General features: G+C 43.5%; 1 protein-coding gene across 1 annotated transcript in view; it reads right to left on the bottom strand.

Moving 5' to 3' along the window:
• Nucleotides 1-611: 611 nt before the first annotated feature.
• LOC136580517 (amine sulfotransferase-like) overlaps nt 612-25,034 on the bottom strand; it is a 104,241-nt gene continuing 79,818 nt past the window's right edge. Inside the window, exons 5-8 of the mRNA XM_066581168.1 lie at nt 16,907-17,033; nt 9,221-9,315; nt 2,686-2,866; nt 612-840 (exon numbers count right to left, since the gene is read on the bottom strand). Coding sequence (XP_066437265.1) covers nt 710-840; nt 2,686-2,866; nt 9,221-9,315; nt 16,907-17,033 — 534 coding nt within the window. The 3' untranslated portion in view covers nt 612-709. The remainder of the gene's footprint in view (nt 841-2,685; nt 2,867-9,220; nt 9,316-16,906; nt 17,034-25,034) is intronic.

The raw sequence follows: 25,034 nt of genomic DNA, 5'->3' as shown, positions 1-25,034 counted from the left end.
ATGACTGCCGGGGACAGACAGAAGAGCTGGACGGCTCTTCTAGGTCAGTTACATTTTTTTTTTTACTTTTCTTTACGGCTAAGGATGATTTTAAGGGAGAGGCTTATATTGCAAGGCCTTCCCTGAAAATCATCACTGCGGGGGTTGCCTGCAACTCATTGCTTTCAATGGGGCGACATCTGCGCTGGCCCTATTGAAAAGCAATGGGATAGGATCGTGGACCTCTGCCATAGCTATGTCAGGAGAGCGCGATGTACTCTCTATGCTTTCAAAAATAATGAGCGACTGAGTGTGCAGTGAAGGCATCGAAAAGAAGAATGAAACCATTAAAAATCATTGGTTTCATTTTTATGCGCTTTCACTCACAACCAAAGATAGCCTATTGCCAGTGTGAAGCCAGCCTAATGTAGATTTACACTAAAATTCACGTGACTTTATGCTGCCTTCCGGGGTCATGTATCAAATTTCCATACAAGGAAGCTCCGATTTTAAAAAGGCAGGTGTCCTAATAAAGTGGCTATTTAGTGTATAATATCATGTAGTAAACTCTTAGCCTCCCTGGATTGGTGGCAACAATTGCAGCACTAATCGCTTAAAGAGGTATTAAGAAATTGAACAGCACAGACTTTGGATCTATTTAGACTAAAAGCACAACATGATGGTAGAGGATGACCATTCACTTTAGGTTTATTATGAAGATAACAGAACTCTAGGATGCATCTTCTTCATTGAGGTCCCACACAAAGGTGATTGGCAGATCTCCCATCTTCTCTTTGTAGACTTTATCAAACATCTCACTTTGTGCCACCGTCATCATATTTTTCCAGTCACCAACAATCCCTGGTAAAGAGCATAAATAAGCTGAGCCAATGGATTTCTGTACAATGAGTGATACAGTTAAGAAAACCAGATTAAACTACACATCCTTACCAGCATCTGACCAGTGACAAATTGTGTTAACAAGTGTACTTACAGCCATTACACCTTTCAATAAATGTCATGAATCATGACACACATGTCAAAGCACTCAGACATGGAAAGAGAGCATTCCCAGGAAATATGTATTTATGCTTCTATGTAATCAGTTTATGATGGAACATTTGGAAGTAGTTCCCTTTAATATCGTGTAAATACATTTTTCACCCAACTAACCAGCATGATTCCTTGTCTTAGGTCTCCACATTCACGCTTGCCCCCTGCCAGGTTGATAATGGAAGTGACTGCTGTCAGTGTTGTGGTATTTTTCGTTACTGAGCCAGTCTATGTTATTAGAGATGAGTAAAAACTATCTTCCAAAATGCAGAGCACTCTGATGTGTTACAATGCTTAACCCCTTAAGGATATGGCGTATTTTGGCAATAAGGATGCAACAAATTTTGGGAGATTTTTATCTCCATTTTTCAAATGCCATAACTTTTTTACTTTTCTGTCAACACGGCTGTATAAAAGTTTGTTTTATGTGGCAAACTAGTTTTTATTTTATCATGTTTTAAATTATGTATTGTATAATTTTTAATAAATTTGAGGGGGCAGTGAGAAAAAACATCAATTCTGCAATTTTCGTTTTTTGCACAGTGTTAATTATACAGCATAAATTAAATGACACATTTTTCTGCTAGTTGGTATAATTATGCCGATACCAAAATTCTATATTTTTGTTTAGGTTTTTCCACTTTTGCACAATAAAAAATTTTTCTGCATTGTTGCATTCAAAGTCTTTTTTTCATGAATTGGGCTCTGTGGGTGCTTGTTTTTTGTGTAATGAGCTATAGTTTTTATTGGTGGTATATTGGGGAATCTACGTCTTTTTAAACTCTTATTGCATTTTTTTGGGAGTTGAAACAAACAAAGTAAGCATTTTGGTCCCTTTATTTAGGGTTTCTTTTACAGTTTTTGCATTACAGGATAAATAGTGTGTTCAATTTTTTCCAATGTACTATTTTTTTTATACTAAGAAGTGAAAGTGTACAGCCTTTAGCTATGCCCCTGGCTCCCCAAAAACATGTCCAGCCAGCAGTGATCCCAGTTCACCAAGTGACCGCTGAGCCAGTACAGTAAATAATTCTTCACAGTCTATAAACAAAGACTGGCAGAGCAGTGAGTCAGCAGAAGACCTCGATTGATGAAGGCTTAAGCTGGCTTCACACAGGTGGACCAGATTCCGCATTCGGGAGGCCCACAGCAGATTCCCACTGTGAGCCCGGCCGGAGACCTGTACCTGAATTTTCTGTATTGTGTACAACTGTGACAGCTTGCTGTCAGTTATGCACAGTTTTTTTTAAACTGTTTGTATTGCTAGCGCTGTCGCTTAGCGATGATGCAGGTACCCGCCACCCAAACGCAATGTTAATTATGCATGGGCTGATGGTTGGATGACCTCTATTGACTTCAATGAAGTCCAACTGCGCAGAATCTGAGGCAAAATAGAGCATGCTCTGATTTTTTTCTCTGCTTGCAGAATATGCAATTCATATCCGTGAGCAAAAAAGTGATTTAACATGCTTTTCAATGCCCATGTTTTGCGGCGGATCCTTTGTGCAGATTAGGATTGATAGCAGATTCTGCAAATAGAGTCCGCCCACATGAAGCCCACCTTAAGAGGCAAGTTCTGTTTTTTTTTGCTGGATTTCCTGTTTTTTTTTTTTTAATTTAAATTCAAGAACAATCCTTTTCATTTTACTTTACCTTTACGCACAAAATCTCCTTTACTATGGTCAATACTGTCACTCGTAAGAAATTTATAATTGGCAAGAGGATCGTCTTTCATGTTCTTAAAAGTTGCTTTTTCCACCACAATGTCTATGGCTTTCTCATTGAGGGTTATACCCACAAATTTGCATATTTTCAGTACAGCAGATCGAAGGTCCTGAAACAGACATGAAAACAATAATCACAATATGCACAGGTAAGGGCACATTCACGTCTGCAGCAAAGATTCTGTTTGGAGCTTTTGGCTGAGATCCAGCAGAAACTTCTAGATGAAGTAGTGCAGCATGCTGTACTATTACATTCAGTAAAATGTCAATCAAAATGCTGGTCACATTCATCATTGTGGCTGAGATGGTTGTATGCTTTGGGCATGTCCAGAACCCTATCGCCTCAGGGCCTCATTCAAAAGTACAATTGACGGATAGCAATAACCGCATTACAGACTGGTTTGGCGATACAAATTCAAATTAGACCTTTATTGAACATAAATATATATGGATTCCTAAAAATTAGTAAAACATCTTATAGCAACATTTTGGACTTGTTTGTGCTGTCAGGCTGCTAGAGGATAATACATCAATGAAGGGTCCAGTGGAGTGAGTTTCCGCAAGCTAGACAGAGCCTATTACAGTCTATGGTGTTGATACAGCGTTATTCAGCTCCGGATCTGGCGGTTTTGGTGCTTTCATTGTTTGGCTCCAAGTGTGGAGCCAAGCAATGGAAATCAGCCGGAGCAGATGTGAATGGGGCCTAATGGAATATTTTATAATTGCCAGCACCATCATAGAACCGGTTTACTAAATGTCTCAAAAGGTTAATATATTTCTGTTAATTATAAAACTTTTGTAACTACGCATTTGATGACCAGTGCTGCTGCTGTGAGGACAAGCATCATGGCTTTAGATGGATTCTGATCTGAGCCAGACTTCAAATAAAGGGAAGATAAATTCCTATGGTTAGGCACTTATCAATAAAGATCACCTTCACCCTGTAACTGATGGCTTCCCTCTTCTAACTGTGCAACCCTTTTTACTACCATATACAATGAATCTTCTCACTTTGAATAACCAGCTATTAGTTCACACGGGGTGAACAGCCTCTTCCAAACTCACAGGCCAACTATTCCTGTGCAGTGCCAGAAGAAAATAAATCAGGAATTGGCACTGAGGATGGTGAAACTTCTTTGGATCATTACTATTGCAGTCAAGTTTATACTGTAGGTACCATACTCACAAGTGGTATCAGGGCAGCAGGGTATTGTTTAAGCTCCAAAATCCTATGGGATACATTGAGTGACAGCATTATTTTAGTGATAGTTTGCGGAATACCATGAAGACCAGAAGGATGAGGCCTCTTCTACACAGCAGATACCTTTTTGGGGTTCAGCTGCAGGCCCAGATTAGAAACTATGTAGAAGAGAAAGAGAGCTTCTTTCAAAAGATACATTTTTCAAATTTGGCATAGAGTTAGTTCTGCCTCAACCGCTGGAGTACTGTATGAACTTGCCTGTGATGCGAGTGGATATCTGGTGAGAAGTTCCGAATATCGTAAAGATACACGACGACACACTCGTAGAGAAGGTCCCTGAAGAGGTCATTCCCAAATTCCTGAAAGATGGCTGAAGCATTTACCAGACCGAAAGACATTACTAAATACTCATAGTGCCCATCCAGAGTGTTAAAGGTGGTCTTCCACTTGTCACCTTTGTGGATGCAGATTAGATTGTAAACTCCTCCTAAGTCAAATTTGGTGAAGATACATGCACCGTGTAGGCGATCAAACAGCTCAGGGATTAAAGGTAATGGATATTTGTTTTTAATGGTAATGGTGTTCACGCCCTAATAATCTGTGCAGGGCCAGAGTGACCCATTTTTATTTTAGAAAAGAATCCAACCCCAGCAGGAGATGAAGACTTGCGAATTAATCCTCCGTCGTGATTGTCTTTGACGTACTCTGCCATAGCTTTGGTCTCAGGGAGTGACAGAAGGTATACTCTGCCTCAAGGCGGTAAGGAACTTGGCAGCAGATCAATCAGGCAGGATGATATGGTGGCAAACATTCTGCCTCTACCTTGTCGAAGAGATCTGCAAAACTGTAGTAGGCTTCTGGCAGACCCTGGAGATTCTGAGGCACCGGAGGGTGTTGAACAGCTGTATTGGAAGCATTCACATGGAATAGCAGGATAACCCCAACGTAAAACCTGGTGGACCTCGGAAGGACCAGCAAGGAAATCTTCTCTGAGTGGAGAATGCCTACTTTCAGACCCAGCGGCTATGTGACAAACTGAACAGTCTCGGAAAGGGTACTTTCATTCACAGTTCTCACCACAAAAGGTTGGTCATTAGTCGAATAGGAATTTGCTAGCAGTCCACCATGGCGTGATGATGAACCAGAGTCCAGGAAGGCCAACATAGTGAACGGAGTGCCAGAGATGAACAAAGTCACGGGTAAGTTTAATCTTGGATAGGACTGATCTTCACTTAAGGTAGCCTCTCCTACTGACCCTAGACTTGAGTTTCCTGGCTTAAGAAAACAAGTACAGACATAATGCCCCTGGGCTTCACAGTACATACAGATTATTGGAACATCTAAATGAGGACTTCTCTTCTGCAAGCTTGAGCCTATCAACCTGCATGGGCTCTGGCCCAATACCTAAAGGGATAGTCAGAGAGGTAAAATGCAGCCTCTGGAACCTGGGTGCCAGTTGGATAGATCTCTTCTCCTGGGCCGCCTCTGTGAAAGAAATTTTTAAAGAAATACGCGTGAATGAGGTAAAATTAATAAGTAAAAGTCACAAGTGACTATGCCGTCAACAGAAATTCAGAGCCGGAGATCCGAATTGCAGTCAATGGTAATGGGTTCTGGTTCTAAACCACCCAACACCGTAATTTTATTAAAAGGAAAGGCGTAACATCATATAGATATGAGATGGATTATACAAATGTTACATATGCAGGCTATATGATTACATACATTTTTGGTTAAAAGACCATATTCCCATGCTAAAATATAATTTTTGGCATAAATACATTGTTAAATGCTGAGGGATTATCCTTTAATTGTTCTGTTTGTAAGACATCAGCAAATACCAGTCTTAGGTGCATCCTGATACCATTTCTGAGATAAATTGGCAAATATCTGTGTCTCCATAATTCCGGGAAAAGAACAAGATTAAAAATTGTTTCATGGTTCATAAACGGGTCATGATAACCTCTCGGAATGCGTTAAAGGCATCATCAAAATGAACCATTTCTTTGAATTAATCTAAATTTCACTAACACCTCTTCCCTGGAAGATCAATTCTTGTAGCCAGAGAGATCAAGGTGTCCAGGCAGGACAGAATCTCATGACCCACCAATTCATCCTTAATTTGACTTGCCAAGCCCTCCCAAAACACTGCCACCAGGGCCACATTTTTCCAGCCCAACTCAAGAGGCCAGGGTTCACAATTGAGTGGCATACAGATGCAGTAGGGAGGAGGCAGCTGAAGTTGTACGACTAGGCTCAAAGACTTTCCAGAACATCTCCACAAACATACTTAGGTTACTGACCACGGGAAAGGTCTCTCCAAAATAGGGTTTATCCAGGCCAGCGCCTGTCTGGAAAGGTGAGACATCATGAAAGCCACCTTAACTCATCTGTTCCCTTCAGACCATGCTAACAGTTTGAAGTGTAGAGAGCACTGACTAGTGAACCCATGGCATTGTTTAGGATCTCCATCGTAGCATGGAGGGGCAGATAATCAAGGATCGTATCCACCCACAGAGCCAGTCTTTGGGGAAGTACCGGAGTTGTGGCTAATGTGGTGCCATTGCAGTAGTTATTATGTAGTTCAGGCGAGTGTTCACATTGTACAAGTATGGCAGTATTTTCTCCTGGCGATCACGCTGTTAAACCATCTCTTCAAACAATTCTTAGAGTCCCCGGCAGGAGGGATCAGCGGGGTCCATGGCCTCAGCGTACGGTTATGGACAGCGAGTGTGAACCCACTGTGCCAACGAACTGGTTTGGCTTTAAGCTAATCCTAAGGGTGTTATTCTGATGATTCCCTGGTATTCACCCTTTAACCCATTTGCAGGGATCTGGACTTCGCTACGGGAAACCAATCAGGCTGCTACCTTCTGGAGTAGTCCCGATGTGGTTGGCAGCTGACCCACGAAAGTCAGAGGCACCGATGCAAAGCACTGTGAAAACAGGCCAAACTGTAATCAGAATCCAGTGCAATGTTGGGGCAGGCAGAGAAACATTATTTGATAAAAGTCCAGGAATCAGGGCAGACACAGAAGTCTGATACAGGAGACGCTTGCTGGGTGACTGAGGCAAACTCACAGCAACACTCAGGCAAAGGAGGAGGATCCCCAGCTTAGTTAAATAGGAGGACAATAGCCTATTACCTTGCAGCTGGGCTGAGAGCAATGGGGAGGATTAACTCCTGCAATGCTGATGGAAAGAATGTAGCGTAGAGTCCATTCATACAGAAACAGCAGAGTGACAGTGAAGACCCATTTAGACACAATGATTATCGCTGTAGGATGTCTATTGAGCGATAATCATTGTGTCATTTACATCCCAAGATGATTGCTCAAATGTTGAGTGATCACCTTGCTCTCTGGAGGATGCAGAAGACAAGCGGGGGGGGCCACTTGTTTTCTGCATCCAGCTGTTCCCCGCTGGGAGCACCCAGCTGTCATACAGCTAGGAGCTCTAAGCGGAGGATGCATAAGACAAGCAGGGTGTCCCCGCTTGCCTTCTGCATCCAGCTGTTCCCCGCTCAGAGTGCCCAGCTGTCATACAGCTGGGAGCTCTAAGCGGAGGATGCATAAGACAAGCAGGGTGTCCCCGCTTGCCTTCTGCATCCAGCTGTTCTCCGCTCCGAGTGCCCAGCTGTTATACAGCTGAACGCTCTGAGCGGCAGATGCAGAAGACAAGCGGGGTTTCCCCACTTGCCTTTTGGCCTCCAGCTGTTTTCTGCATGGAGCGCCCCGCTGTTATACAGCCAGGCACTCCGAGCGGGGTATGGAGAACAGAGCTGGACCCCTCTGTTCTTCATACCTAGCCTGTCATCAGGGAGCGGGATATAGCTGAAACAATAGTATCAGCTGTATCCCCCTGTTAATCCCTGATAAGGCTCATCGATGTCTCTCAGCATGCTGAAAGACGACGATGAGCGATGGCTTACTGAAAACTGCACGATGTCAGTAGTTACATACAACGATTATTGCTCAAAAGATGGTTTCGAGTGAATTTTGAGCAATAATTGTTGTGTCTAAATGGGCCTTAACAGTTTCTTATGACCACTTGATATCAATAATAATAATTACCTTGACTTCTTGTTATTCAATACTCATCACTCACCTTTCTGAAGTGGATTTCAAGTTACTAAGGTTCCAATAACAGACTAGAAATGCAGCGGAAATATTTGTAAAAAACAGGGACTATGACACAGCAGGATATACAGCGAAGAGATCGCTCTTGTCAACTAAATGCTTACTTTTAGCAGGTTGCATTCTGGATATGTAGCAGTTTGCTAACATACAGTAAAATTTTTTAGTGAGACAATGTCCTCACATTTTAGTCGATAGCATTCACCCTGAAACTCAGAATGCTTATGGTGCCTGAAGACTTTTGACCAGTAGTGTATATGAAGAGAGGATCAAGGAAGCAACAGATTGTGCCAGCCATATTAAGTAGGGCATCAAGGAAGTTAACCATACATTCTACATGAACAGTAAAACCGAAGGGTTGCAAATGCTGCCTCCACGGCTTAAGGCTAAGGTTACATGTTGGTTTTTGGCCATGAGATGGGTCAAGTGACAAAAGAGGTCTATAGAATTGTGACATCACACTCATTGACTTGAATTAAGTTGTGGTGTGAGCTGCAAGAGATCGTAACAGCGACCTGCATATTGCAAAAAAAAAAAATAATCAAACCTCAGTGGATATTTTGGGATCTGCTGGTCATTGTCACGGCCACTTGTGGCTTGTACCACAATGGCGTCGATCTTTATGAGTGTACAAAGTCACAGGGCCACTCGACGATCTTTGGTTACACGGCCTCTGTGTTACTATCAGGCTCAATGTCCACACTGTCTAGCACTAGTGATTTACATTCTGGGAATTGAAGGCACTGTAGAGTAATTTGATGAATTGAAGCTAACATTCCCAGCTAAGATGTTAGGTTTGTGTATGTCACACACTTGCCAACTGTACTGGAAGAATTGTGAATGCTACTTGTGCTATAACATAGGATCACTACAATTTGCATTACATTGCATGTATGAAATAATTTTGTTATGTTGATTATATTGATGTTAAGTTGTAAAATATAGTGAAGTGGTGGATATACACTATCACTCTGAGAACAGAGAATCAGAAATCACAACTGTGACAGATTTTATGGATTTGGTTGTAAAACCCTTTCATAGATGTAAATTCCAACCGGATGCCATAGTTGTTAAATTCACTTTATATACTGCACAGGTTGTTATCATCAAATAAACCCAATAATTACCTTTTTCATTTCTTCATATGTTACAAAAAGTATGTTGAAATCCTCTTTATGTGTGTACCAGCCCCTGACATGATCAAACCACGAGCCACCAAAAACTGTAAGATAAGATTAAATGTTTCTTTCCAGAATTTATAAATGCATAATATTTCTAAACTTTGAAATTAAAACCGTATGGTGCTCTAAAGTAATTCACAAAGTGCAAATTTACTAGTACTGTAACTAATAGAATAAAATAAAAAGCGCCTCATATGTGGGACAATTTGGTAAAATAGTTCTCTGCAGGTTACAAGAGCTGCTCACCTGAAGCTCCTGAAGTTCTAGGCAAGGAGAATGTAATCCAGCTGGCAGCTGCTCATTCCTCTTTGCAGGTGGATGCCGTTAATTGCATGAAGCTATGGAACACACTGCCGGGGCCAGGATACAGCGAGGGAAGTAGAAATCCTTTTATTTCATTTGACAGGTTAACTATCCATACAGGAATGAGGCAACAGGTTTCTCCAAAATGCTTTGTCACTGCCGGTCCATGGTGGAGAAGTACGCTGCCTGATTCCTGCACGGATATTTTACTGGTGAAATGAAATAAAAAGATTTATACTTCCCGCGCTGTATCCTGGCCCCGGCAGTGTATTCCATAGCTTCATGCAATAATGTTATTTGAGTGAAAAGCAACAGACTACACATTGACGTTTTGCCAGCAAATACTTTTACGGATACTGCGACAGCCTGCAGTCCAAGATCAATGACTGATCATGCAACCTTTCAAGGACTTAATACAAAATGGAGCACCCGGTCTAAGGAAACGTTTGCGATTGTCATCAAGGCCACATTTGCAATAAATGTAGCAACATTCATTGGTGAACACTACAACCACTGTTAGGTCCAGAAGTTGACACAATTTTCATAATTTTGCTTCTGTACACCACCACAGTTGATTTGAAATAGTTATTAAATTTCAATTTAAGTGTAGAATTTCAGCTTCAAATCAAGGGGTTTAACCAAAATATGGCATTAGTCATATAGGAATTACAGCCATGTTTTACATACTTCCTCCATTTTCACTATTTTCACAGATTCAAGGAATTGTACAAGGTAACACAATTCTAAATATAAGAATTATCTGGATGCTAATACTTTGCAGTCAATGACTGTCTGAAGTCTAAAGCACATCGATATGACCAAATACTGAGTTCCTCCCCCTGAGATACATTCCCAGGACTTTACTGCGACTGTCTTCAGTTAGATTTTGTTCATGGATCTTTCTGTCTTCTATTTTGTCTTCAGCTAGTGAAAAGCATTCTTAACCAGGTTGAGGTCATATTACTAACTCAGGTATTGAAGATTTCCTTTTTATAAAGCTTTTAGGTTGCTTTAGTGGTATGTTTGATATTATCCTTCTATATCAATGCAGCAGTCGAAGAACCAATCACAGCCATCACGTTGTGGAGGCGAGATTTATGAATTGGCTGAGACGCGGCGTTGATTGGCCAATTCATAAATCCCACCTCCACAACTAGACGACCGACTGGTTCTCGAGCTCTGCTCAGCCAATCAATACAGCACTTGATGCACCAATTGCAGCCATAACATTGGTGCATCGAGCGCTGCATTGATTGCTTCTCAAGTGCTGCTCAGCCAATCAGAGACATTGCTTCCTGGTTACAGGTTTCATAAATCCTGCCTCCAGGAAGCGATCTTCAGTTGCTGAGGACAGAAGCAAGCATGCCGGAGCTCCAGAGACCAGCAGGAGGAACTGGACCGTGCCTAATAGGTAATGTGTGGGTTTTTTTTTAAGTAATCTAGCTAGAACTTATTTTCAGGGTAGGGTTTATATTTCAAGTCTCCCCAAAAATCCTGGTAATAGAAAAAAAATTGTTTATAAAAATAGAAAGTGTTCTGAAAAATTCCACAATATTTGGGATATATGGTGGAGTTCCTTAAATACTATTTTTACTCTGAATGCTCCTCAATTCATACTAGACCAATAAACAATCTCATATTCTTGTGTAAACAAGCCTATATGCTTTCTCTGGCACTTGTCTTTGACCCCTATGCTTTACCTTTGGTGGATGATTTTGGGGTCATTAGATTAGGTACATGCTCAATACCACAATAAAATCTTGAAATTTTAGATGATTAATTCAGTGAGCTGTCAGGCAAATTGAAAGTCATAATGTTAAGTCTATAACTTGGGAGTGTGAAGTGTTGCTAAAGGATGTTCATAGCAAGCCATGGAGACACTGCAAACAGTGAAGCTGAATGGTCGGAGAGAGAGACAGCAAACAGTGAAGCTCAATGGTTAGGGAGAGAGACGGCAAACAGTGAAGCTCAATGGTCAGAGGGAGAGAGACGGCAAACAGTGAAGCTGAATGGTCAGAGGGAGAGAGACGGCAAACAGTGAAGCTGAATGGTCAGAGGGAGAGATGGCAAACAGTGAAGCTGAATGGTCAGAGGGAGAGATGGCAAACAGTGAAGTTCAATGGTCGGAGAGAGAGAGATGACAAACAGTGAAGCTGAATGGTCGGAGAGAGAGAGATGACAAACAGTGAAGCTGAATGTCATCTCTCTCTCTCCGACCATTCAGCTTCACTGTTTGTCATCTCTCTCTCTCCGACCAAACAGTGAAGCTGAATGGTCGGAGAGAGAGAGATGACAAACAGTGAAGCTGAATGGTCGGAGAGAGAGAGATGACAAACAGTGAAGCTGAATGGTCGGAGAGAGAGAGATGACAAACAGTGAAGCTGAATGGTCGGAGAGAGAGAGATGACAAACAGTGAAGCTGAATGGTCGGAGAGAGAGAGATGACAAACAGTGAAGCTGAATGGTCGGAGAGAGAGAGATGACAAACAGTGAAGCTGAATGGTCGGAGAGAGAGAGATGACAAACAGTGAAGCTGAATGGTCGGAGAGAGAGAGATGACAAACAGTGAAGCTCAATGGTCAGGGAGAGAGATGGCAAATAGTAAAGCTGAATGGTCAGAGAGATGGCAAACCGTGAAGTTCAATGGTTGGGGAAAGATGGCAAACAGTGAAGCTGAATGGTTGGAGAGGGATGGCAAACTGAAGCTGAATGGTCGGGAGAGGAATCGACAAACAGTGAAGCTGAATGATCGAGGACAGTGAGACAGACAGAGAGACAGACACACATACACAGAGAGACAGAGTGAGAGAAAGATAGAGAGACAGACACACACACACACACACACACACACACACACACAGACCTGTAGGCTTTTTTATATTAGATATCTGCTCCAAATACAAAGTGATGCTCTGAATAATCACCTAACCAAGGAGATTTAGAAGTTCACAACAACCATATCGGGTGAAATGACACAAAATTAACCTAACTATATTTGGTATTACTAAATCAATATATTTTTATACACAATAAAAAAAAATCATTTTTTTCTGTATTTTAGGATTAAAATTATTAAATATATTATTACAATTGCTTCAAATATACCTAACGTATTATGTTTTGATAACCTAATACATTGTAACTGTATTTGTTTGCATAAATGGAATAGATTCTTCAATAAAACAAGTTTAAAAAAAGAAGAATATCTGCGTAGACTTTGAAAAACTCCATCCAGAGGTTGTCCTTAGTCAAATTTGAACTTAGAAATTTAGCACTGCCAAAGTAGCAGCACTAGCAATCGAGCCACCACACTTGTCTGTCCTATGCCGAAGGAGGATAACAGCAATAAGAATAAACCCAAAGAATCAAAAAAAAAAAAATCCCAACCAGATTTTGCCCTTGGCCAAATTTGAATCTCAAACTTCAGCACTGCAAAGTGACAGAACAACCTAGCTACCACACTTGTCTCTTGTACTCCAGATAACAGAAAAATCCATCCATATGTTGCTCCTGGTCAGTTTTGAACATTGAATTCCATCAACACTAACAACGGATCCGAAGGCAAGTATGGGGTCTTGGGGGGGCGCTGTGATGGACTCTGCTGCAGTTTTCCACTTGCAGAGCCCGTCATGGCTGTGTGCATAAGGCCTTAAGGGGAGGGAGAATTGGGAGAAGGCGAAGTATAAGAAGGAAAAATAGAGTGGAGAGGTAGAAGGAAGAGGGAAGAGGGATATGAAGCAGAATAAGATCTGCGCCTTCTTAATTTTTCTCTTTCTCCCCCCAGGAGGAGGAAGCAGCTTGGTGATTAGGGACTAGAACTGTTTCCTTGCAGCAATGGGAATCTATGTTCATGGCACTGGGTTTCTAGGTTCACAGCTGATTATGGACAACATCTGCATAGCGTTTTTATAATCTTTGTGTTCTTCTCCATTTTCTTATATTCTTGTTCTTCTCCATCTTCTCCTAAGATATCATCTAAACTGCTTATTAAAAATGTAGTCAGCATTCATGGTATTCTAGAAAATATTGTTTCTGATCCAAATTCTCAACTTATTAGTTTTGGAGGGCTTTTAGTTCTAAGCTTAGGCCTAGTCCACACAAGCATTCATTAAATTCAATGAATGGCTGAGCGTTGCCTGTGATTGGCTGAGCGCTGTGACCAATCACAGGCAGTGCTCAGCTGTCATTCAATGAATGGCTGAGTGCTGCCTGTGATTGGTTGAGCGCTCAGCCAATCAGACAGCCCTTTAAGCAGGTGGGAATTTTAAATACCCACCTGCCTAAAGAACTTCAGAGCAGTGCAGGGGGACCAAGCGGCTGAATGCGCCGAGCCCCGACAGTGCCGGAGAGGTAAGTATATATTTTTTTAAATCTTTTACACAAGCCAGGGATGATTTTCAGGGAAGGGCTTATATTTAAAGCCCTTCCCCGAAAATCACTGCAGGGGTTACCGGCAGCCCATTGCTTTCAATGGGGCTGCCAGCAGCAGCTCCATTGAAAGCACTGGGAGAGCAATGCGTTCATTTGCCACAGCTGCAACAGCTGTGGCAGGGGATTCTTTACTCTCCGTGGGGAGTGCCATCATTATTGAACACTGTGACAGTGCTGTCACAGTGTTCAGTGATGAGGGGAATCCCCCACGGGGAATATTTCCTTGCAACACGGACCTATGCGGTGCATGCATGTTCTATTTATTGCAGGTGCGGAAATTTGCATGGCTGTAAAATGGACATGTGAATACATCATAGGAAATCAATGATTCTAATAAACACGGGTTTTTGTGCGCACGTAATAGCGCACAAATACACGCTTGTCTGAACAAGGCCTTAATATGCAAATTTCTTCCTTTTCAGCTTATGAGCCTGAAACATAAAAGGCCAGACTGAACATTCTAACCAAACTGTAGAGCAATGTCTACACTGTTGTATTTCAGATAACCAGTCTGAATGTTGGTACTGATCATTTATTGCATATTCAGCAAGAAGCGGGTAAGCCACCCAATCTATAAAAAAATTATTTTCTTTTACTGTAATAATGGATTTCATCCGCGGTAAGACAGCACTTCCGAAGCAAAGTGAAATAAATATACTGGATGATGCATTATAAACTTTGATCATAAATAAACCTCAAATTTATAAATGCACCAGTAATACAATACAATATCCACGTATCTGATGTTTGCAAGTTTTTAGTATTTGTAGTGTGCTTTTAGACCCTGCCTGTATGATAGTACCTGTATGTCAACCTAACTCTGTGCTTTCCCATTTCCATGGACCATGCACAATGCATAGCATGTCCTAATTTCGTCTGTAAAAACAGAAGACAAAAAGGGACATGCAGGGATTGTTTGGCATGTAATACATGTACAGCATACCACCCGAAAATACAGCCATGTGAATTGGCCTCTAAGATGGTCTTCTTGCATTGACACCTCATTGGACCACATATTAAGAGCACCCATGCACAGCTATTAAATGCAACTTCAACACTTGGAATCAGCTCTAGACCATTTATCTCATTCATGTGTTGTGAAATAAGGAAGTAATAAGCTACACTAGACTATAAGAGTGTTTATCAGTCAATTGTTCAATCACTTTTGAGTCTCTGAAAATTGAAGGACTATGTAAAATGGCAGTAAATCTTATATGGTTAATGCAATATTTTTGTGAAACCACTTGAACTAAAACTGAAAGTCTACACTTCAAGCACATGTTAACATATACTTTATTTAATATGGCAACCTACATGTCATAGATTGCTTCCATTGGAGGCATCTGTCATAGCTATTCAGCGGGAAAAAAGTATGTGTTAAAGGTATGTGATTTTTTTAGCCCATGGTGACTGATGGCTGACAGTTGGCACTTGTTTGAGGCATCTATCAGACGTAGACATTTTTAAATTCAACTCGTACTACACATCCCATGATATATCAAGTATGACCGAATATACAAAAATGTGAAACTGATGGTCACTATAATTGTAGTGATGCGAAGCCCCAATAACACTGACAGCTGCCATCATAAGAAAAATTTCTAAATAGACTTTTTTAAACTGCTTCTCCCCATGTGCTTCAGAGTGGATGTGGATGTATTCCAAGCTTTTCCCTCTCTATACCCAGACTGCTGAAGAGCAAGGATTCTCCTCTTGTTCATCCCATATTGTGCTTCCTTACTGCTGAGCCTCTCACATTACTGCTCAGTTACACCCTCCTAAAACTCCTGGTACTGGGACTGAGCATGTTCGGCCAACTAACTGGACTACAGATCACAACACCAGGTAGCAAGCTACAAATATTGCATTTTGGGCCAGCAAGTGCTGAGTGATTATGTGGAAAACCGTTGAAAAGATTTGATTACTTTATATTGAGGATTTTTATTTTGTACTGCATACTTTCTATATAAATCACATTTTATATGTTGAAATACCATTTTAAGTTGTACTTAGCTGCTCATGGGTTTTGCTTAAAATTACACAATTATTAAAGGGGTTTTCCGGGCAAAAATTATTGATCATCTATCCTTAGAATAGGTCATCAATAGTTAATTGACAAGAACCAGCAGCTCGGAATCCCTGGCAATGAGCTGATTGCCCGGCCCAGTATCAGCAGCAGGCTGGATCTGTGTCAGAAAATGTAATAGCTGCTTTAGCTCCCATTGACTTCAATAGGAGTGAAGCTAGCTGCTATGCTTCCTCTCCCAACCCCTATGATACACATCCTGCCAGCTGCGCTGACAGTGGGCCAAGTGATCAGCTGATTACTAGGGGTCTCGAGCAGGGGTCTTGAGGTGTGCCTAGTCCGTGGCACACCTCAATCCCGGGAGGCTTATAATGTAAATAGGTGATAAAGATGTTTCATGGTTCCAAAGGAGAGATGTATTCAAATAAATACAACGCTTTTCGGCTTTCAAGGCTTGCTTGAAAGCCGAAATGTGTTGCATTTATTTGAATAGATCTCTATTTTGGAACCTTGCAAAACATCTTTATCACCCATTTACATTATAAGCCTCCCAGGATTGAGGTGTGCCGCGGACCAGGCACCCCTACGAAGTAAGTCCTTTTCTACCTATATCCATACCACTGGAGCGCTAGGGAGGATGTTTGGGCATGGGGAACATGGATTTAAAGCTGAACTCAGGCAGCTACTTTTCAGAGGCTCCATTTGTCGTTTACTTTTAGAGCACTTTGATATATGTGTTTCTTTAGTATATATATATATATAATGGCTATTTTTAACTGTGGGATCTAGAAATGCTTGACTTAAAAACTAAAAACTGCAATTGATTTGCTTAGGAACAAATCAAACAATAGTTGCATGCTTTCTGTTATTACCTTTCCCTGATATGAAGCGCTCTGTGAATATTTCCCAATTTATTCCAGATTTGAATTTTGGATTCAGGTTGTAGAAGTGGTAATAGGACACCAAGACATCTTTTGGGTTTCGATACACATAAATAATCTAATAAAAAAGGAAAATAGTATTTGTAATTTAAGAGCATTTATCAAAATGTTAATTTAATGCAATTATTTATCAACTGGCTGTGTCGAGTTCTGATTGTTGAATATTGCAATGGAATCTGACTCACCAGCTTTGGATCCACTGTGATTGTCCAGTCCAGCGAGCCAACATGCATGTGCAGGGCAGCGAATGACGCGCCGGCGCTGGGCGGTGACGGATAGACGGCTTCCATTGGCTGCACTGCAAGCCGTCCACGCGTTTTTCTGCGCAAAATAGAACATGCTGCGATTCTGCTCGTGAGCAGAAAAATCGCAATTGATTTCCACTTGTGGGAAGGGGAGAATCCCTTATCATATCTTGTCTATGGATGGCTATTGCTGCGGAATTTGTGGCGGGTTTCTGGCCCCAGATTCCGCAGCGATAATTCATCCGTGGGCAATGGCCCTAAATCAGCAACAAGCCATTCACAGAGTAAACTAAAAGAATAATTTTATAATTAATTAAAAACGTATTAGGCCTCCTGCAGAGGGCCATGTCAGATCCTGCTTTGAGAATTCTCGAATGCATGCCGTGCCCCTGCAAGTGACCACCGCAGCTCACCTGCTCCCAGCGAATCCCCGATCAGGTATGTGTCGGCTGCTGCCAAGCCTGCACGTGCGGAAAGCGGAGCCGGGGCATCACTAGTGACGTTCCTGTGCAGGCCTCTGCGAGGCTCACAGAAATAGGACATGCCGCGATTTGTTTACCACGCGTGATTTCACGCGGTCAAATCATGGCGGTCTGCATAAGATTGCATTATCTAATGCAATCCTATGGCAGCGAGCAATCCGTGTGCAGGAGGCCTTAATGGGCTAACAGGACAGACGCACACAAACAATCTGGGAGATCCCTAGAGTTTAAGGAAATCATAACCCTTGTAGAGTAGGTGACACCGTGATCCTTGTGGATAGTATAAGATTGAGAGAAGTCCCAAGAGACCACTAAAAAATAATGTTGCCACCACTATACCAACATTGAGCTTTTATAAATGAACAGTCGTTTAAACATGGAGTTGCTCTAAATAAACATCCTACATTTATTTCTAGATTGATGAGCTGTTTGATAAACCTATCAGCCAATAAGTGACTATCAAGGAAAGCACATGAACGCCCATTCTACATCTAAAAGGTGTATTTGTGCTTCTGTCCCTGAATAGTGAACTATAGTATCACAGACAGTCTGCTTCCTCCAGATAGTCTGACACTTTGATACTACTACTCTGAACCTACTAATCAGGAGGTACTCACTGTAGTGGTGGCAACACTATTTTTTAGTGGTCCCTTGGGACTTCTCTCAATCTTATACTATCCACAAGGGTCATGGTGTCACCTACTCTACAAGGGTTATGGTTTCTTTAAACTCTAGGAACCTCTCAGATGGTTTGTGTGCGTCTGTCCTGTTAGCCCATTTATAAGTTTTTAATTAATGATTAATAAAATTGTTCTTTTAGTCAACTCTGTGAAGGGCTTTTATAGGTATATTTAGACTGTTTCTGCCCCTGTGCAACAAATACAGTAAAGCCGGGCTCACATGAGCGCAAGTTTACTGCATATTATGCACTTGGTGTATGTGGTAATTCACAGGCAAATACATTGCTTTACACTGGTTCGCTGATATGTGCAAGTAAGAATTGCATAATACATGAGTGCAAAAAAGAACGCAGCATGTTCTATTTTGACGCTTAGTATATGCAAGAGAGACTATACTTAGCTCTAGTATTCCTAGTTATTCTGAAAACACTTGTATCACCAGCCATTGGTTTTATTACTTCTTTGTATCCAAAATTTGTCACCTCTGGTAGTGCAAGCTAGTCATACCAGATATGACACTATGATTATTTTCTAGCTCTTTCCTGGTTTTCTTCATGGAAGATGGAAACCAGAATGGAACCAGTGCTGGATAGTAAAAATGCAGTTTGAAAGCTCTTTATACACGGTTTTCGTCTTTCAGGAAACACATACGTCTCTAGGAGAGACGCGTCAGCCCTCTCCCGCCCACAGTAGTGAGTGGCTGGGCCGATCAGTTGACTGCCGAGTACTTCAACTTGTCCCGCCCGTGGCTTGCCTCAGACGCATGCTGGCAGAGGTTAGGGATAGTGCTGCTGCTGTTGTGGCTGGCTGGGAGCAGTAGTGCACCAACTTTTGTATTACGCATCTAGGCCTGTTCCCAGCCTTTCAGTAATAGTGTTCTCAGCCTGCAGTGCCGTACAATGAGCTCTCATCGTGAAACTGCACTATAACATTTCCTAGCCTACTGCAAACTAGTTCAGTTATATCGTTCTGTCTGCAGTGCATTAGATAGAGGTCTCACCGCTAAACAGTACTGTAATATTTCCTGGGCCACTGCAAAGTATTTCAGCTCTGCCGCTGTGCAGAGCATCTCAATACCCTTTCCTTGGTGGGGTTGAGATAGCCGCAGTTATCAGCACTATCTACTGGCTTTAGAGTCTTCTCCCACTCCATACAGCCTCTCTTATCTACAAGTCTCTGCGAGCAGTAAATAACACCAAGGTATCAGCGCAAGACAGCAGGTTAATTTTTTCAAGTCACAGCATAGATCCTCTGCTATCTACAAGTCTCTGTGCGCGGTGAATTAGCCACAGTTGTCAGTGCTGTACAGTGGGGTAATTTATTTGGGCCCGACTCCATTCTTAATCCGCCATAATGAAGAGTAGGGGTAAGGGTCGAGGATGTGGGTGTCCAAGTGAGGGTGTGGGCATAGGCAGAGTTCCTGGGCGTGGTGAATTACAGCCAGCTGCTGCAGGATTAGAAGAGAGGCAAGTTTCTGGGCTCCACAGCTTTATATCACAATTTACGGGTCCGCAGCTACCACCACCTTACATGTGCTAGTTACCCCACCCACTCACCTACCACCACCTTACATGCAACCGTTACACCCCACGCATCCACCACCGCCTTACATGTTCCCATTACCCCCACCCCTCACCCCCCACCTTACATGCTCCTATTACCTGCCACCCTACATGCTCCCATTACCCCCCCCCACCCCACATGCTGCCCCCTACCCCACATGCTCACCCCTTCCCCCCCAGCATGCTCCCATTACGTCCCTCACCCCCCACCCAAATCCCATTCAAAAAGCCACTTACCTCCAGGACTGTCGCTCGTCCCCTGCAGCTGTCTGCACCGCCGTTCTCGCACGCTGGCTCTGTTGCCACCGGATCTCTAGATGAAATATGCCCCCAGCTCCTGATTGAGGATGCCAAGGGTGCCACGGCTAGTAGTCTTGGATTCTGTGTATTATGTCGCCATTGGAATATGCGGATGGCGACATAATATAATGAATCCAAGACTACTAGCTGCAGAGCCACGGCACCCCTGGCAGCTTCTTGCGGCACTCCTGGGTGCCGCGGCACCCCGGTTGGGAACCACTGGTCTATACTCTTGCTACAGAAAGGTTACTGGGGTCCGCCTATACCAGTAATCGAGAACCTTTTAGAGACTGAGTACCCAAACTGCAACCCAAAACCCACTTATTTAATCAAAAAGTGCCAGCATGTCAGGGGGCGGGACTTATCACAACGTATGATTTTACCCCCGTCGTTCTAAAAAGGACAGGGCCGCTTCAAAATAGCGCGCAGATTTTGACTGCTTTTTGGATGCAGAATTGCTGCAGAATGTCCTCAGCGGAAATTTCTGTGGAAGAATTCTGCAGCATTTTCGCATCCAAAAAGCAGTCAAAATCTGCACCGTCTATTTTGAAACACCCCTGCCCATTTCCGCCACATGTAAACATAGCCCAGTGGTAATAGTGACCCCCCAGCGGCACCCAGCGTAATAGTGACATCTCGCGGCGTAATGGTGACACTCCGTCGGCCCCCAGCGTAATAGTGACGTCCCATGGTGACCACCAGCATAATAGTGATGTCCCATGGCAGCCCCCAGCATAATAGTGATGTCCCATGGCAGCCCCCAGCATAATAGTGACGTCCCATGGCAGCCCCCAGCATAATAGTGACGTCCCATGGCAGCCCCCAGCATAATAGTGACGTCCCATGGCAGCCCCCAGCATAATAGTGACGTCCCATGGCGGCCCCCAGCATAATAGTGACATCCCATGGCGGCCCCCAGCATAATAGTGATGTCCCATGGCAGCCCCCAGCATAATAGTGATGTCCCATGGCAGCCCCCAGCATAATAGTGACATCCCATGGCGGCCCCCAGCATAATAGTGATGTCCCATGGCAGCCCCCAGCATAATAGTGACATCCCATGGTGGCCCCCAGCATAATAGTGATGTCCCATGGCAGCCCCCAGCATAATAGTGATGTCCCATGGCGGCCCCCAGCATAATAGTGACATCCCATGGCGGCCCCCAGCATAATAGTGATGTCCCATAGCAGCCTCCCCCCACCCTGTCACTCAGTTGTGGTGCGCTCTCCTGCGCTTCAGCTTCTGCCACTGTCCTCTATGCCGGGGCCGCTGGCCAGGCCCTGCGCTGCCTGTGCCGGCTTTCTCAGCCTCGCCGCAGTGAATCAGTTGCTTGACAGGTGTATTATGTCGCCACCCCTTACTTCTGGTGGCAACATAATACACCCATACCAAGGAGACGGTGGGGGAGAAGGATCCGGTGCTGCTAGCAATGCAGCTGGGTGAATGCTGGCAGGAGAGCTGCGGCCCCTGCCGGTATTCACAAGTGGTGAGCGGCTGATGGCGGCGCGTGCCAGCAGGGAGGGCTCTGCGTGCTGCCTCTGGCATGCGTGCCATAGGTTCGCCACCACTGGCCTATACAGTTTCTACTGAATGGTTTGAGGGGTTCACCTATACTTCTGCTACAGAAATGTTACTGGGGTCCGCCTATACTCTTGCTACAGAAATGTTAGTGGGGTCTGCCTATGCTGTGGGTGCACAAAGACTTCCCCATCATGGTGTTTTACCTATCTGGCACAAATACACTGACTAGGGCAGAAATGTGGGCCGAGACAGAGGTCCTTGGCGGGGTGAAACTCTGCCATGTTTTGGCACTCTGATTTCTTCCTGTGTAATACCATCTTTGAGCACCGACAGCATAGGCGAGCCCAAGGAACTCACATACTTCCCAGAGTATTGCAGGTTTTACCTCGGTCATGGTTTCTCAGCCTTGTTATGCCACCTCCTCCTCCTCCTCCTGCTTGGGGTCTGGGGATCAGTGCTTGGCAACATGTATTTTCTCTCGTGTAACCATAGTTATCTAAGATACTGGTTTGGGCCAAACGAAAGGAGCGTTACTGCATTAATGAAACGTTCACAGCTGCACTAGCATCTGAGTCCGCTTTATGCCCACGATTACTGAGGGTGTGAGCCGAGGTTGAGGTCCTTGGCAGGGTGAAACTGCCTTGTTTGGGCGCTCTGATTAATTTACGTGTAATACTTTCCTTGGGTTCCAGGGACTTGCCTATGCTGTGGGTGCAAAAAAAGACTTCCTTTTGTGTTTTACCTGTCTGGCACAAATACACTGACTCACTAGGGCAGAAATGTGGGCCGAGGCCCTTAGCAGGGTAAAACTCTACCATGTTTAGGTACTCTGATTTCTTCCTGCGTAATACCATCTTTGTACACCGACAGCATAGGCGAGCCCAAGGAACTCAAAGACTTCCCATTGCGGTGTTGAGCTATCTGACACCTACACAGAATGAATTGTGTGGGGACACATGGATTTCCCATTGCTATGTAACTCACGGCACCTTGGGTCACACAAGGTGGAGGCTGGATCGAGCCTGACCCAGGGCCCGCTCACATACTTCCCACACAGAGTATTGCTGCATTGTGGAGATGTGTAGAAAAGCTGGCACCTGAGTTTCCTTTAAGCCCACGTTTGTGGCTCCTGACAATTTTGTGACGGAGGTGGCACGTGATTGGAATGATGATCGTACGCCAATTTATCATCAATTCTCAACAGCACCGTGGGCTATCGCCCACACTTTCAGAGAGGGTCGCTGCCTAGCCCTTCCAACCCTCTGCAGTGTGTGCCTCCAGTTCCCCTTCATCCATTACGCACCTATAAATAGACATGAGGGTGGTGTGGCTATGAAGCGAACGTGTGGAATGAGGGCAGCTGAACGCTGTGCAGAGAAAATTTTGGGTACACTGTGGACGCATGGTCGTGCGGGGGTGGGGGTGGACAGCAATGCCAGCATGTAACCCAGGAGACTAGGCAGCGGTGTCACCTGCAGGCAGTGATTGTCCTTGGTTGCAGGTAGTGTGGTGCTTAGCTAAGATGTGCCAGCACATGTGCCTTGCTAACAAGGGTTTGTCCGAAGTAAATAGTTAGGGGTGGGGGGAGGGGGGGGGGGTGACGCCAGACTCTTGCCCCCATTTTGGCTTAATAGTGGGACCTAGGAGCCTGAGATGCAGCCATGCATGCTGCCCCTGCCCTTCCCTATCTGTTTCTTCGGTGTTTCCATGACTTTCTGATGTTTTCTGGTGTTTGACAAGTCATCCCTGTAGTGAAGTAAGGGGTAAAGTCCTGGATGGTGTGTATATACCACGGAGATTACTAAACTCCAGGATAAAACTCTGGAGTTTGCATGAGACAGGGGCTGTCCGGGTCACACGTAAATTCCGGTCCAGGAAGTACCTGAACCTGGAACACAGCTGAAACATAATTGAAGGAGCAGGAAAAGCTCAGTAAGAGAGATGGTTGCAGAGTGTGTTCAGCCAGACCAGAGAGAGGACAGACTGTGTGCAGAGTCCCTGGAAAGCTGGGTGGAGTTAACCTGGAGAGCTGAGGGAAGATAAACCCTGAGAAGGGGGGGGGGGGTTGGGTGAGAATCCCGGCATAAGATTACAAGGACTGTTATTTTGTGTGCCTTATGGACATTATGTTGCTGGAGAAAGCCTGTGTTTATGACAGAGTTTGGCAATAAACCACCCTGCTTTACCATCACTTGTCTCTGCTGCCCCCTGACTTTCTACAGCGGAAACATACCTGTTGTGGATCCTGCTTACATCACCTATGCGGAGCATCGGTCCCATACAAAAATGCTCGAGTCGCCCATTGACTTCAATGGAGTTCGTTACTCGAAACGAGCTCTCGAGCATTATGAATAGTTTGACTCAAACAACGAGCACCCAAGCATTTTGGTGCTCGCTCATCTCTATTAGTCTTTTAAAAAGTAATGAATTATAGTGGTTTATTAGGAAAAAACCAAATCAATTTAAGTAGTTTTTTTCAGTGTATTCACTCAGGAAAATGAAGTGTCAAGTGAAATTCAGAAAGACAAATTAAACTAGACATTAAATTAGACCAGTCAAACCCAGAAAGAAGTTAAAAAGAAAATAGACAAAATCACTGGTCCTGATGGCATGCAACCCCAGTTTCTAAGGGAATTAAGTAATATAAGAAACAGTCTATCAATCAAATTAAAGGACTCTATAATGATGGGATCTGTTCCACTGGATTGGCACATAGCAAGTGTGGTGTCCATATTCAAAAACTGGGGTCAAAAAGCCAACCTGGAAACTATAGGTTGTTAAGTCGAATTTCTATTATAGGTAACATTGTTCAGGGGCTTCTAAGATATGATATCCTGGAGTACCTGATTGAAAATAGCTATATAACTCCATATCAGCATGGGTTTACAGCGGGTTACTCAGCTTCTACAAGGATGTAAGTCTTATACTGGATCGGGGAGAGTCATTGAAACTTGCATATCTTGGATTTTTCCACAGCGTTTGATAGTGTGCTGCATAAAAGGTTGCTATATAAAATGAGAATGCTTGGTCTGAGCGAGAATGTCTGTAAGTGGGTAAGTAACTGGCTCAGTGATCAGAAGCAGAGGGTGGTTATAAATGATACATACTCTGATTGGGTCACCGTTACTAGTGGAATACCACAGGGGGCAGTATTGAGCCCTATTTTTTAATATATTTATTAACGACATTGTAGGGAGATAGTACAGTAAAACATCAATATTTGCAGGGGATACAAAACTATGTAAAGTAATTAACATGAGAGGACAGT

Source organism: Eleutherodactylus coqui, chromosome 1, assembly GCF_035609145.1.
Source record: "Eleutherodactylus coqui strain aEleCoq1 chromosome 1, aEleCoq1.hap1, whole genome shotgun sequence".
Taxonomy (NCBI): Eukaryota; Metazoa; Chordata; class Amphibia; order Anura; family Eleutherodactylidae; genus Eleutherodactylus; species Eleutherodactylus coqui.
The sequence above is the reverse complement of the archived record's forward strand: the minus strand, read 5'-3'. Positions and strand labels throughout refer to the sequence as shown.